Raw genomic sequence first — 16,216 nt, forward strand, 5'->3', positions numbered from 1 at the left:
TGCCCATCTAGGTCATAATTACCTGTCTGTCTTGTTTTTCTACCTGTCCCTCTGTGTGACTCTGCTCCAAAATGGGACAGACAAGACGGAAGGTGGAAAGACTTCGCTCTTGTCTGTCCCCTTTTTGTGTTTACCCCGTAATCCGTCTTTTAGTCTCTTGTCTCTCACTGTGACTGACTTCCTGTGTACCTCCCTGTCACTCCACCACTCAGAAAGACAGCCAGTCTGACTCTCTGTACATTACTCTCTAATCTATTATTTGTGACTGTGTCTTTCTGTTTTCCGACACCTGCCTTTTTCTAAACCCATGTTACTGTCTGTCATTCCTATCTTTTTTTTTTTTAAACCCACATTGACTCTTTTCTCTCCTTAATGCTTTGTTTATTGTGTGACTGAGGTCCCGCTATGATTTTACTCGCACACTAAAACATATGGGCCACCAGGAAAAGCTTTTATCCTTTGCGAGCAATTAGCTGTCTTAAGAGCAGAATAAATACCAGCCTGTCTCTGCATCTCCTTTGTCACTGACACACCTACCGCAGAGGTCGTTTTTCAAAAAACCTCCCTGTTTCCATAACCGGGACACATACTTCATATGGAAATAAATTAGAATCAATTATAATCCCTCACATGTGAGCGCAGACATGACGCACAAACAAGCAAGAATAGCGTCTAGTTTAGGAGTAATGGATACACATAGGTGTCACACAGACAGACTTTTTCCTTACCTCTCGCACACACACACTTGCAAACCTAATCTCTGGTGCGTCGATGCAGAACATTTTAAGATTAAACACTAATGCGGAATCAATGCATATGTTTGACCTGTTATAAACAGCATGAAAAAGCGGTTAGCCGAGGGACTGGGCCTAATCGTGTGCATAATCAAAAGCAACACTATAAAAGCATGGGAGCCGCAGACTTTAACCCCCCACCTCCACCTGTCTCTACAGGGGAGAGCCTTTTAAACATGTGCTCTGTGGGGAGAAGGATTAAAAACAAAACAAAACAAAAAAAAAAACATACGGGAGGCTTGAACTGCCATTAGGGAATTGTGGAGAGCCAGTCACACATATGGTTGCATACAGACAGCAAATGCATATGTTGTATGAAATATTGTATAATGCGAAGGCTTAAATACTCGATGGCAAAACGGACCTTCAAGGCAGTTTTAATTTGGGTTAGTCAAGGATTTAGCAAGGTCCTAAATAATTTCAGGAGAAATCTCACTCAACATTATAAATTTACTCAATTCATGCTGCTTCTTTAATGGATACCCCCAGGCTAATATTCTTGTATCGCATATATGATTAGAATTGATCATCCTCCCAACATATTTATCATACAGGGACTACCGAATGGGGTCCCTGGGAATCCTCAAGAATAAACGACGATAAGAAACAACCATCAGAGTCACATTTTTTTTTTTTCCTTAAAATACTATTATTTCTACCAGGAGATTATGCATTCAGTCTGTTCGTCCGCCGCTAATCAGGCCTTCTGCTGGACCCATCAGCCTTCTATTTTTGTGCTCATTTCTGTCTGTATGCTTGAGTGCCTCTGGTGGTTGCAGGGATTTCACAATAGTTCAAAGCATATTTTATTGACAACATATTTTATTGACTGGTTTATACCTTAACTGACTCCTAACTACTCTTAACCGGCTGGTGTGGGCCTCAAGCGGTCAACAACTGCTTCAGTATGGACTCTTGATTCAGCTGCGGATAACAAATTGTTTCTTTCTTGATTTGCACATATGAGGTTTGCACATATGAGGAAATCCCTGTAGCTGTCTTCTACAGAATGACTGACAGAGGGCCCCTACCATCACATGCAGTAGTCACGTATGTAGTCAAGTCAACCACCCTAATTTCCTACACCCAAGCAAGTGTTTTTGTGTGATGACAGAAGTTTTGAAAAGATGCTTTGCATGTAACCAGTGCCCCATAATCACTGACAAGACCAGAACTGACTCAAGACGGGCACGATGAGCGTCATAGTTTGAAGCCTAGTGGATATACCTATAATGGTTGTGTTAAAGGGGCATTACATTTATACATTATTTGAAATCTTTGATTATTGCCTCCTCTCCATGCATGCTCCATTCATCACTTGCATCCAAGTTCAGCTCACCTCTCCTAACAGTGGAGTTTTCCCATCTGATTCAGTGACCCAGGCTTTCTTCTCAGTCCCCCTGTCATAGGAGGCGTATGGAGTATTCCCTACCCTCTTACTGGTAGCTATTGCAGGATCCTGGGGCCAGAGAAAATTACTAGTAAATGCAACAGAACACCACAACCTTTGTGCACAGGATACATCTACTTTTAATGTACTGTTAATGTGTGTATACATAGTTTGCTTCACTCACAATAAAGTGCTTCTTACCAGGATGAGGATGTATTTCTGTCCACTCGCATGAAGGTAGTCAGCGAACTGAGGCAGCTCGCTGAACTTGACTTTGTCATACGTGAAATCTTTCTTATCCTCCATGTAGTCAATGTCAGTGTACTGGATGTCCTGCATGGGTGGAAGAAAACAGTCTCAATGTTTGAGCACTTTATGTACATGCAATACATGTATGTTTATTAAAAAGAAAATCCAAATTATTTATGATTTTAAAAAAACAACCGTTTTCTAGTATTGCTTTGAAATATTCTTTTGGAATACTGCATGTTCTATGAATGCCTTGACAAGTTTACGTGAAATGGGTTAGACGTCATTAGATATTCAAAGCTTAATTGGAAATGCTAAAATGCTGGCATGGCTTTCATGTATTAAAATAATATTTTCATCCTGCATTAATGTAATAAATTAAAAATGACTCTTAATGCTTCTTAAGTTTATCCACTAATGCCTCCACTTCTGTGCATAGCTTAAACACATACACTCAACATCCAGCATCTTCACTTGGACAGGTCCTCTTAACACTATATTCCCATCTCAGCATGGATGGTAAATACAAAACCATTTGTAGTGTGAAAAATAACACATTTTAACTGTTATCTTGTCTGACCTGCCTTTGCTGGATTGTTGTAGACCTGACGTGAGTGCTAACAACTTGGCTAATGTGCTGCTAAACCTTGGGAGGACAATGGGAAGCACATCATTTCTGTTTTTTTTACTTCTTTTTTTTTTCTCAGGGTGTTACTTTACGCTTGCTCTGTCTGTCTGTTGTCTGCCAAAATCTACTTCATAGCAATAGAGCAGATGGTTTGGAAGGTTCTGCCAGATCCTTCCTCTAACGGTAATCAGCTCCAGACATATTAGGCAGAATGTGATAATGCCCTCTGTGGTCTATCTAATGGTTATCAAATATGTCCCTGAGTACAGCAGGAGAGGAAGCAGCTGCATGCTAATGTCTTCGAATACCAAAGGGAGATTGTCGATTATCAGAGTGAAATATTGACATTGGTTAGACATTTGTTTGCATTTCAAACTTAAATCAGAGTCCAAACTGTGTCCTTGATTGGTGCAGTGTTTGCCAAGTTGTGACACGGTTGAAGCGTTTTATGGGGACATATAAAGATTTGGATTAGGAGTTAACCTCATTAATTAAGGAAACGAAAGTACATCAGTGCTATGTGTGGAAGGGACTTCTCAGAGTTACTATTCACAAGCCCAGACGAAGATAAGCAGTAAGACTCATTCCCAAGAAAATGTCAACCGGAGCTGGTATTTATCAAATGTCTCAGAAGGGAAGAGGTGTTGGAGTAGTTTTAACATTCAGATCAGGATGAATGAGATAATGAAAGGAACTCGGTCGATTGATCTTTGATCAGCGCTAACATTCAGTGACGCTCGAAAAATTGTCGTCCTGGGATTGAACCTATAGAGCCCAGAAGACTCTCCATTATTTGACAGAAAGCTGGATTACCCCGTCTAAGCTAAAGGCCATCCCTATCACTCTGACTGTCTGTCGAACTCCTGCTTCAACCTTCATATCACGTCTTCACAGATAGTGTAGTGGTTCAGCCTCTTGCCTCTGGAACCACACAGTAGTGCATGAGCGGTTCAAATTTAACAAGGGGTGCTTAAGGTGGAGTATCGATTCCCCCCCCCACCGTCCCAAAATCTAAACAGCTGTGGTAGCAGCTAAAAAATCCCAACTGCAAGTCCTATGCATTGTCACAACATGACTTCAGACAGCTGTCAGTTGACAGTTTAAAAAAAGGAAAACCCTGCAGCTTCATTTAACATATTTCAACAACTGACATCTGAGGTCAAATAGCTGCTTCCATTTTATCCACAATTTGAATTCTTTGCCTTGACATTTTTTTTCATTTCCCACACTGATGATTGCACGCTTCTCATACTTGGTTGGATTTTGTGAAGCAGTTTTCTCGGTAACAGATTGCTGATCCTGCTTTGTCAAAACATCAAAACCATACGAATTGAACGGAGAACTTGCAGCCCCACCTTACACCCAGTCTGATAGGAACGTGTTGTGATGATTAACACTGTGCAAACAAAATGTGACGAGAATGTTAACGCTGGATATTTACAGCATAGAGCTGAGATATTGAGGGTGAAAGTCCATGATACATCATTGATAGTTATATGATATCTCTTTTAAATTTATAAAGAACAGTTATTTCACTTTTTTATCACAGGAATATGAACACAAAACCACAGACTGCAGTGGAGGCAATATCTTGATAGCCATTCCAGATTGACACTCAGATTGGCAGACGGAGTATAGACAGCCCTAAAAAAAAAAAAAAAAGATTGAAAGAAAAAAAAGATCTTACATATGGGAGGGAAATGGCACGATTCCTCTCCACTGTTTTCTTGACCTCACTCAGGCTGCCGTAGTCCCACCGAGAAAGCTGGAAACCCAGGGACCAGTAGGGAGGAATGACGGGCCTGCCAGTGAGCTGGACAACATCATTTGGACATATTGTTATTGCAATTAATGTTCCAAGGCAACTCACAGACAACTTTTGCACAACAGACTAACTCAGAAAAACGTGCCTGTATATTCCTATATACATTATTATGTTGCTTAAAGACAATATAAATAATGATTTTTTTTCCTCACAACAAGAAACTCCTGGACCACTTGTTCTGGCGTATCTCCAAAGAGAATGTAGAAGTCAAGGACTCCTCCAATCGTCCTGTAAGTCACAGCAGGAGCGGGCTGCAAAGTCACCTCTGGATAAAAAAGACACTAAAGATGGAAAAATTGCAAACTGAATCCTAATACCTTCTTAACTATAAATCATAACCCCAAAAATGGCTTCTCAAGCTATTATGAACCTCTGTTTTGAGATTCTGTTGTATCGTTGTGCAGACTTAAGGTGCACACATAAACAGACACACATCATCTGTGTATCAGTCATGTGAATCCATAAGAGGCAAAGAGTTTGTATATGAAGAAGCTATAGACATGAGCAAGATAAACATGTCAGAGGGCATTCCCATCGCTTTACAGGCATCTCCCTATAGAATAAAGAGTCATGTAATATTCTCTTTGATTTGTCAGCACAGTGTTTTGATTGAGGCAACAGTAAATCCATTTGTGTTCGTAGGGTGAGGCATAACTGATGGTTCATGCCCTTGAACCATTTTCAAATGGCTCACGTTTCCCAATGATTTATCTGACTGTGCATGTATATGACACTTTTTTTTTTTTTTTTTTTTTTTTTTTTAATATGTTTCTTTGTCTGTTATCTTCCCTTAGGGCAGCGTCATTGCATGGTTGCACCTGCATGTATTCATGTGTTTCTATGTCGTTTATCTTCACCCATAGCATTGCTGTTCATGAGAAAGACCCCGAATGACCTTCCACTCTCATCTTCCAGACAGAGGAAGAAGGGATAGTGTCCGTAGAGGTTATGTGTTCCCTGTGGGGAAGGCAGAGAGAAAGGGGGAGAGGTGTGAGGTGCAGGAGAGACGTAGGAGACTTATTGAAACTGGGGGGGGGGCTGCCTAATCAGCTTACGAGGCATTCAAAAAACATACACATGTCGGGAGCACACGTCAACATGACACTTAAACACATGTGCGCTCACTCATCCTAGGTAGACCTTTGTAAGCCTTTTAGCACACTATCTGTCTGGTGCAGCAACCAAAACAATACTGTATACATGCAAATACACTGTATTTATCATCTCAAATATATGTGTTTTCAAACCAATCATAACGTCAAGTTCAGTGGCATTAAAAATGATTTGCTGATTTAATATTGTATCTTATACTCACCCCGTTAGGGAACGCATCTCTGGTGAAGATGGGCCAGGTTCTCCAGTTTGTGTCATGGCGATATCGTTGATGCACATGCTCTCCCAGGCCATAAATGTTATGGGATGGAAGCTTCGCAGACAGCTGTAGGTACTGGTTCGCAAACACCAGTGGAGCCATTGTGGTGTCAAACCTGAATGTGTTTAAAAAAAGAGGAAAAAGACTAACTGGTCACTGCTGGGAAGTGAAAGACAGACAGACAGACAGAGAGAGCAAAGGATATGGCAAAAAAAGGAGCAGGTGAGAGTAATTGTGAAAGACAAAGATGTAAGAAAGAAAGAATGTGAGAGTGAGATGCAGCGATGTGGGAGTGGGAACAAGACAAAGACATGTTGAGGAGTTGTAGAAAGAAAAAAAACAAAGAAAGGGGACAGAAAGACCATCCCATCAAGCTCTAATAAGCCCTCTGGGTAGCATTTCTCTAGCCTTCCAAAGAAGACATACCCTGGTAGTTGAAATACTGAGCTTGCTCTAGCTGCAAAAATAAAGATATAGATACAAGACATAAAAGTAAAGGGTTGTAAATACAGTAAATATACATTGTTATAGAATAGTCATGACAAAACAAAAACCCAAACGGACCCAAAAAATACTTTTTATTTTAGATATTTTGTTTGTCCATTTACATTTGTAATCATAAGATGATGCTAGTTGTAACTTTACACAGTCAATAGGATGACCAGGAGTGTTAACATTTGTGTCCAGTGGTGGAATCTAATAACTCATGAGTAGCTTTTATTACGAGAAGTGAATGCCCACACATTAGCCAGAAAGGTCAAAGAATAGAATTATTGGAAGTATCATTAACCTGTGTGCACACACTCACTATCTCCGTCTTTTATTGGAACGATGGATATCTAGACAAATGAGACTTTAATAAACATTTAATGATGACTAGGTACATTTTTATGTTGTAAAAAAGTGTTTTATGAACCTTGTCATCACTCAACTTTATTGTTTCTTTTGCGGTCATATGGTGCTCATGTGATAATTAATTGATGATTAAATTGTTATCAAAAACATATTGCATGCAATGCACTGCTTTTAATAACGCTTACAGTCGCCAAAGCACCATTAGATCAAAGTGATGCCAAAACTGCAGTGTGGAAGGTTGCTGTACCAAATTATTTTACTACAACTCCAAAAAGGTCAAAAATTAAAAAATCTATAAGTTCAGAAATACAATTAAATTTAGAGCATGCAGTTAAACCTGTTGTAATAGGTTAAATTACGAACCCATTTGAAACTGACTCTGGGTCACAGAGCTCAGCCCTCCTTCAGGAAATGCTGGTATTCTACTTAAATGCTAGTGAACACTTTACAAAGGTCCTGTGAGATGATTTAATCTGCTGGTGTGGGTTTTGATATGGGTTTTTGTATTCTTGCGACTGGCAGAGAGCATTGCCTGACCTCAAAAGTAAGGTGAGTTCCTAGGTGGTGCCCCAATGGAGACGACTATGATTGTAAGAGAATTTCACCTTTTGGAATGAATGAATGATATACTTAACAAAAAGAGAAGCTCTTCAAAACCCAAAGTCTGACCTATCAGCTGAATACACTACAAAACTCACAGAGTCATAGTGGTGATTAACATGTGGCCCTGTATCGGCAGGGAAAGAAAAACAAAGTTAGAGCAATTTGATTACTAAATAGCTGCTAATCTTAAAAGCAATCTCCCTGCCTCTGGCTGAAGGTCATTTGCGGTGTTGGGAAAGACGGTGCTGGTTAATACACCATGCCAAAGTTTGTCATGTGATATTATATTTCACAAAGAAAATGCAATCTCAAAATCAGTGTAAAAACTCAGATATTTAGCTCTACACCATATAATTAATATGCAAAGAAAGGAAGCATGCATTGTTGCTGCAATATGTAAGGACCTGTCCAGACAGCAACTAGGTCTCAGTTAGTTACATTTAAATGAGAAGCTTTCACCTTCCCATAAAAAAACAAAAACCTTCTGACTCATCTAGATTAAAGATAAACTTTTGCCTTGCAGGAGATTTGTCATGCGCCATAAATGGCAATCAGCTTGGACTCACAACAGAACACCGTAATGTGCCAAACACCATTAGTGTATAAGGTCATGGTGGTGGTGTTCAACCCTGAGCATTACTTAGTAGTACTGCAAACAGGGCTGTTGTTCCCTTAAAAGCCCTATTATTCATAAAGTGCGTTAATCTATATTGCATCAACGATAATAATGGTTTAATGCCTTTTTAAAGGAAGTGTGTATGTAATTTCACCCAGGGCTAACGAAGTGGCCTCGTTCTACATGAGCGTAATTATTTATTGCTGTTGGAAACTAACATGTCAAATGGCAAGGTGAGCATCATTATGTGGAAAAGAATGCAGTACAATGAGATTATGTGGCGCACCACTATAGAGGAGTTCTGACATAACTGCATTAGATACAAAGAATCAATGTTAATCTATTGACAATTCTTAAATCTAAGTGGTGAGTGTGAAAAGACTGACAACGGTGAGAGAGAGGCGAAATTGGCGAGAAAACGAATCAAATATTCAACAGCTCAGCTCGTCTTATAATATTTTTGGACATATATGTTTTGTCCCCAGAAAATATATCCATTCCATCCTGTCAACTGTGAAAAGGGCCTGCGGTATCCTCTTAATAAAACCCCCCATAACAATCTCCTGCTACCATAAATGGTCGTACCATAAAGCCTTTCTACAGCTGCATTCATACAGTAGTACTGCACATATCCTACAGTATATGTAGTATATTATAACATATAGCAGAGTAATAAAGTACGTGTCTGGAAACTTATATTATCTTGTTGAATAGACACAGTGTGTATAGTCTGCTGTTTGTGGTATTATCTTCAATGTCCAGATGGAAAACAATGTGATATTGTAATTCTTATGAACAACCATATCCTTGTCCAAAACAAATACACAATGAACACACACACACACACACACACACACACACACACACACACACACACACACACACACACACACACACACACACACACACACACACACACACAGATGTTTACTGAGCACTCACAGGACTTTTTTGTTCCCATTCCTGCGTACAGTAAGACCAAAGGGTTTGTGTGTCATCTCCAGTGTGTTGCTGATGGGGCCGGAGGCTTCACTGTTGAGGCTGCTGACGTGCTCATGGGGGACTTCAAACCTCTTACTCTGGGCATCAGAGATCTGAGGCGGGAGAGAGAGGGGAGGGGAGAGAAACAACAATACAGGCAGTGTGAGGGTGGCTGCATATTTCACGGTCAAGTTCATACTTTGTTGTGTACATCACTATTTCTGTCCTCTTAGCATTCGTGTTTAACATGCTTGGAAGAAAACTCAATTTGAAGTTAATTCGACTAGAGTAGATTTATCTCACAATTGCCTCTGTTGCTGTCTAAGTCTGTGTGTGTGTGTGTGTGTGTATTCATGTGTGAGTGAGAATTTGTGTGCAAGTAAAAAGGTGTATAACAGAGGTCGTGTCTGTCAGTGTTTACCTTAAATCGGAGTCGATTGTGTGACTGCAATTCTGCGTGAAATGACAGCTCTTGAATATCAGCCCCAAATAAGGAAGGAGAAGCCATTCTCTTCAGTTTGGCGTTCATCACTGCAAAATTAAACACACAGGGAAAAGAAGGTTAAAGGTTATAGTACAGTTAAAAATAATCATTTTAGAAAATCCATCACATTTAACTACTTGGCCCCCAAAATAAAGTTGACATAATACAAAAATAGTAGTCTTATTGTGGCACTATAGTGGTTATATTTGCATTAATATTCATTATTTCAATAAAAGCACAAACATGTTAGGGAACTATATAAATGTTGTTTGACACTTTGGGAATATATAATATTTAATCTTCCTGAGAAGGGTGAGAAGACTGATACTACTCCCATGAACAGACCATTGTTGGATGAGGTGTGCACCAACCACATTAGTTATTGAGTCAACATAACTGCATTAAAAGGATAAAAAGAAAATATACAACATTTAATCATAAACTTACATAGCATTCCCTAAACTGCAATGATCCTCAGTTTTAGCACCCATAAAACACATCATGTAAGCGCGGAAAGAAGAATCCAGTCAAACATGGATGTATTCCCAGGTTATACATTTACCAGTATGATCAAAGGGTGCAATATGCTTTCAGAGTCCACATTTGTCCTGGAGGTAAGCGTGGGTAGTTTGCATAGTAGCCTTGAGGAATACCATGGCGGAATATAACAATATGTGAAGACCGCTAAACTTATATAAGTTGCTTCTTTTTTTCTGTAATGGTAAAATTTGAGTTACATTTAAACAAACCAAGGCAGAGCGGGATAAATTATTTTCTTAGATCATAATCCTCTTTGTCTACAAAAGTGTTTGCCATTTTCCAAATATACATATATATATTTTTTTCTCTTTTCATAAAATGTTCTAAAGCTACTCAAATGATGTCACCAAAAATATTGATCGAAAATGTCCAATGTTTCTTCCTGCTTTCACACAACAACTGAGTTCACATAAGGCAGTGAAATCAAGCAGAAAATGGGAAAACCTGCATGCTGCAAAGTCAATCATGTTTTCTGATATGCCATCCATGTCATATTTCACAGAAAAGCTTGCCTAAGGCAAAGTCAGTGGAAAGGGGGAAAAAACCATGTGAGGAAGACAGACGGACAGATTGAAGGAATGTGGAGCATTTAGAATTAGAAAATAAGCTAAATAGAAAGCCGAATATTTTCATCACTTGGAGACCGCATGAGTTGGAAGAGCAGGATAGAGAGAGGGGGAAATGGGGATTTACCATAAAGACTCGGCTGCTCCACTGACTCCACTGTGTATCCATGGTTGGTTGGGAAGAAACACCAGGGAACATTTCTCTCGTCCAGGGGGCTCCAGCAACATCCACGCTGCTCACATCCCACCTGTTTGAGTAGGGAGTTTGATGCTATTATCATTATCATCCACATTGTCATTATTGTCATTGCTGCTACTTTAAACAATGTCTGTTGCATCATCATCGTCATTGCCGTTGTTCTAGTAATCATTGTAAGTAGGGTAACAGAAATCATCGTGAACGACTCCATTTCAGTTGTGAAAATGGTCGGAGTTAGAATTGAGTTGTAAGGAAGCCAGTCATTAAGGTGTTTTTTAAAAAAAAAACCTTCTCCATAAACATTACTTTGCATTCTTGGAAATGGTATTGACTCATACCTTTGAGGCTCCAGCATCAGGGAAACAGTCTACTCTTTCACCGAGTGGAATGTTGGGACACTGAGGAACGAATGCTTCAGTAGTTTCTGCCAATAGATGGAATGTTTACTTGACACAACAATTCAAAGTGACAACTAAGCAGCTTGCTTGTTTTAGAATTATAGTCATTTGAGCAATGAGCTGATGGTGGCACTCACTAATAGACACTTTTCAAATCGGATGTTTTGACATGTCATTGTAGGAAAAGCACAGCTGAAATTAACGATGGGTCGGTTGCATTCATTGTCGCAGTAAGCTATTCCTATCAGTCAGCATGCCATAATTCATGTTATTAAATACACCTGTTCTTTTCTTACTATGACAAACCAAACTATCTGCTTCGCACATAGACTGTATATAAGAAGTGAGTATAGTATTTGTATAGTAAGTGGTTAAGACTTAAAACTTGTGATTGAGACCATAAACTCACAATGTTTACTGAGGTAATACATCAAGGGTAATTCTCTCATAGACTTCCATACAATCAGACTTTTTCTTGCAACCAGAGGAGTAGCCTCCTATTGGCCAGTAGAGAGAATGCAAGTTTAAGGCCCCTATCATTGTCCTCACATTGAAACGGGGGACTACTGTTCCTTTCCAATTTCAACGCTGGTTATTTGACCATAACCAGGTAGATTTTTTTTTAAACTCCGGCCTCTTTCAGTACCACAGAAAACTAATATCTTTGTAACTATACTTGAAAGGAGAATCAATCCAAATATTTCAAAGTTTGACTCATGTAAAATTTAGAGAAAGAATTTAAGCTTGCAGCCAGCTTTTGTACTGGAGCTATTTACTGACCATTACCAGCTAACTCAGGTGACCACATGGCAGCATTCCTTTCCGTACAGTCCCTACTCTGAACACAACCCAAGGGTTTCCAGGATATATTGGTGGTAGTTAGCCTGCATAAGTCAACTTTGGAATCACCCAAAGGCATGATTGCAGATGCTTGCAGAGTCTAGCTAGCATAACCATTTTTATAAATATAGGGGGGCACGTGGTGAATGCTTTGGGCAGATTTGTTTCAGTTGTGTTAAATGTGACATATGCATCTTAAGGTATGTGTAAGCATGTTCACCTACCATCTTTAATGACCCCAGGTTCTCCGGTGAAAAACAGAATTATGAGAGTGAGGGCTATCACAGCCATCAATGAGAACAAGACAATTAGGATCACCTCCAAATGTGAGAACCGCCTTTTCCCCATCTAACACAAATGCACACATACAGAGAGAGTGATTACAAAGGCCAACATCATTAACACCCAATAATGACACCAAGTTTACTAAAGGCAAGGTCTCCAAGGTCTCAAACTTCCCTGCTTAATGAGGCCCCATTGGCAGGACACACACACACACACACACACACACACACACACACACACACACACACACACACACACACACACACACACACAAACACAAGCAAGCTATAGTAAACACACACATATATTTTCAGTGTTTTAACCTTGGACTCTGCCATAGCTTTGTGAAGTTGAAAAAAACACAATGAAGTAAAAAGAAAGAAATCAAGACTTTAAAGAAAAAAGAGAAACACGGAGTCGACAAAGCTGCCCGACAGGCTGGGCCTAATCTTGCAAAGGCACCCATCATATCACTCAAGCCATTAGGCTTCACTCCAATGTACTCTTGGAGACAAAAACAAGGTGAATGTGTGTGGGTATGTGTCTATTTGGGTGAATGAGAGGCTCATAGCCCTCCTGTTTAATGTGCTGTGAAGAGCAGGCGAGGGCAAAGAGAGAGAGACAGAGAGTCAAACGTGTGCAAGACCGCCCCCCCCGCACACACCATACAGAAGCACAGACAATCGCCTGCAAACATACAGTGTAACACCGTGGCACACAAGCAAACATATTCATACAGTACAAACCTTTTAGCCTCTCCGTTCTTCCCCTTTAGCTTACACTTGGTGACTAAAAATAGCTTTCACCCTTAACAGCATATCATTTTACTTCTCCCAACACACACAGGCATTCTGATAGCTGTAGATGCACACACACTTTAAAAAAAAAAAAAGCAGTGGCACTTTATGGCTCCAGTGTTTGGGTTCCCATGAGTGCAGGCAGTTAAGAGCATTTTCTGATATTTTGGTTGAACTTTTGCTTGTAGTGCACTGATTACTTTGAGACACATCCTTAAAAGTTAATGTCAGCCCAAAGAGGAGGTTTGTCACCTGTAATCTGTAATCATGTTCACGACTGGCGTCAAAAAACTGTGGATCAGTGCAGTGTACAACTGAAAAAAATATTCTGTCGACTCATCATCACTATTCTAAGCCTTCCATAGACGTCATTTTCACAGGGCTGCATTGTAATATTCATTGGATTATTAAAGTTGGATTAGAAATCTGTATTAAGCAAAGAGCTACACACAACCGACATTATCATTTCAAAACTACTGCATAATACAAACATCTGCAAGCTACATAATGTTGAAAGCAAGTCTGTATCCGTAACAAGAAGGATTTGGAATGCATTAGGGTTTTATTTATTCATCATATTAATACGTTGCTGTTGTAGTTATTAAAATTGAATCCCACTAGCATCACATTAATGATCCCAGTATCATATTTTAAATTGTGGTTTATCGTCGACAAATGCGAGAAGTGTAATCTAAAATAAAGATTAGTTTTTGAGTTGAGCAGGTAGACAGCCTGCAGCTGCAGTCTTACCTTGGCGCTCTCCAATGTTCAGGGCAAAGTGCTATTGAGTTCAAGTGAGATAGCACCTTATAATCCACAGGATGTATTGTGGTCATAGGGGCTCACCACTCCTTTACTGCGTTGTGTGTGTGCGTGTGTGTGTAATTGTATTTGTGTGTGTTTTACAGTCTGAGCATGCAGACCCCGAAAGCCATAAAATGTCAGATAACCATCTTGTGTGAGAAAACAACTGCAGCCTAAAATCCCTCTATCAGCTAGTTACAATCAATCCCGCTGTCATGTTTGATTCCACAGAGCTTGTGTGTGTGTGTGTGTGTGTGTGTGTATCTGTGGGTGTGCGCGCGTGTGTGTGTGGTTGTAATTCACCCAAAGATTAATGTGTATTTTTGTTTTATAAGCTGTGGCTCAACACGGGTAATCTTTACCCCACTGCTAGCACACCTCCCACTTCTACACATCTGTGCACACACACACACACACACACACACACACACACACACACACACACACACACACACACACACACACACACACACACACACACACACACACACACACTTAGCAGTATTCAGTTGACAGGTTGCACTAGAATAAAGCAACTCACAGAATATTCATATTATATATGTATGAATACTATGATTTATATAATTTCTAATGAATCCACTGTGATTGAAGCTTAACTGTTATTTTTGTCTTTTTTATACAACAGGATCATCATTATACAGATGATACTGGATACATATGTGATCACATGCAGATCCCCTACTGGAACTCCCATGCTACTCATGTGTCTCAGACCACCTCACTGGTCCCATACTAGCCGTATGTTGAAACATTTTAAATACATTGTTTCTGCAAGATGCATACAAAATCTTAAGTCCTCCCATAATGTATAACTAACTATGCCTGTAAGCAGCCTTCGGAAATAGTTTTTAATTCTCTTAATGCGTTCATGGTCTGGGACCTCTGTCCTTGTGATGACAGCAGCCAAAACTACACTAAAGTTACACAGAAATGAGCCATTTTTCTGTCTCTTTTAAAACCACAAGAAAAAAAAAAAAAACTGCTCCAGCAACCTATATTCATCGGATTGAACACAAAGTGTGCCAAGCTGCTGTAGCATTTATTTGATCCCTGATCAGTTCCGCCACTGAATGATCCGTGTGGATGAGAGAGCAGTGTGAATTGTCGTCTATGAAGATGATAAAACAGTCTTATGACCTTTTTGTTCATAATCGTTCATGAGTTTGTGTAATGGATGGTTCTTATCTGACGCTAGCTAAACTGTTAAGTGCAGAGGTTATTCTACTTCTGGCATTTTGGCAGTTACTAAACAGCTTCAGATGTGTTACAAAGGGCATACCCTGCTTTGCATGTAGACGAGGAAAACAAACACTGGTTGCAATTAGATCTGCAATCTAGCGGAAAGGGATGCATATAAATGGCTAAATGAAAGTGTCTGAAATCTCATTTGGATTTTAACCTTGATAAAGGATACTTGACGAGTGTAAATGGGGCCTATAACGACCTGGTTGTCGACCAGCCTTTGAGTGTGGCCTTTAAAATGTCCATCAAAATGTCCTGAAGCCCAAAGTTCAAATGTCTTGTTTTGTCCGACCAACAGTCCAAAATCCACCGGTATTTAGTTTACAGTTTAAACAATCCTAACAACTGAGAAGCTGGAACCAATGAATTTTAATGATATATCACAGTAATTCAGTATTATGCACCCCAGGCTTTGTGGGCTGCAGACAGATGACCGCACCCTCTGCTGTGACACTAAGACAATGCCGCAATCATCGTCATCATGTAGAAGGTCAGCAGCAAAGATGAACAACACTCACCTCGTCTCTGGCCATCAAACATGGGGGATTCGTAGGGAGCCACAGAAAACCAAAGCGCGCAGTTAGCTTTCTGCCTCGGAGCAAATGGTTCCAATGTTTGCCTTCACAAACCGAGATTAAATATGACAGGATGCAGTCTCCCCTTTGTTTAAACAGGGGTTATTCCTCTGAACATGATGTCACAAGCATGACGTTTACTGGGTCTGGTA

General features: G+C 39.9%; 1 protein-coding gene across 1 annotated transcript in view; it reads right to left on the reverse strand.

The window, feature by feature from the left end:
- si (sucrase-isomaltase (alpha-glucosidase)) overlaps positions 1-14,205 on the reverse strand; it is a 68,429-nt gene extending 54,224 nt beyond the window's left edge. Inside the window, exons 1-12 of the mRNA XM_054621769.1 lie at positions 14,173-14,205; positions 12,565-12,688; positions 11,441-11,526; positions 11,031-11,151; positions 9,735-9,844; positions 9,275-9,426; positions 6,202-6,373; positions 5,744-5,843; positions 5,039-5,151; positions 4,749-4,874; positions 2,386-2,517; positions 2,134-2,253 (exon numbers count right to left, since the gene is read on the reverse strand). Of these exons, the coding sequence (XP_054477744.1) occupies positions 2,134-2,253; positions 2,386-2,517; positions 4,749-4,874; positions 5,039-5,151; positions 5,744-5,843; positions 6,202-6,373; positions 9,275-9,426; positions 9,735-9,844; positions 11,031-11,151; positions 11,441-11,526; positions 12,565-12,688 (1,356 nt within the window). The 5' untranslated portion in view covers positions 14,173-14,205. The remainder of the gene's footprint in view (positions 1-2,133; positions 2,254-2,385; positions 2,518-4,748; positions 4,875-5,038; positions 5,152-5,743; positions 5,844-6,201; positions 6,374-9,274; positions 9,427-9,734; positions 9,845-11,030; positions 11,152-11,440; positions 11,527-12,564; positions 12,689-14,172) is intronic.
- Between the last annotated feature and the right edge of the window lie 2,011 nt (positions 14,206-16,216).

The sequence above is a fragment of the Anoplopoma fimbria genome, chromosome 1, assembly GCF_027596085.1.
Source record: "Anoplopoma fimbria isolate UVic2021 breed Golden Eagle Sablefish chromosome 1, Afim_UVic_2022, whole genome shotgun sequence".
NCBI lineage: Eukaryota > Metazoa > Chordata > Actinopteri > Perciformes > Anoplopomatidae > Anoplopoma > Anoplopoma fimbria.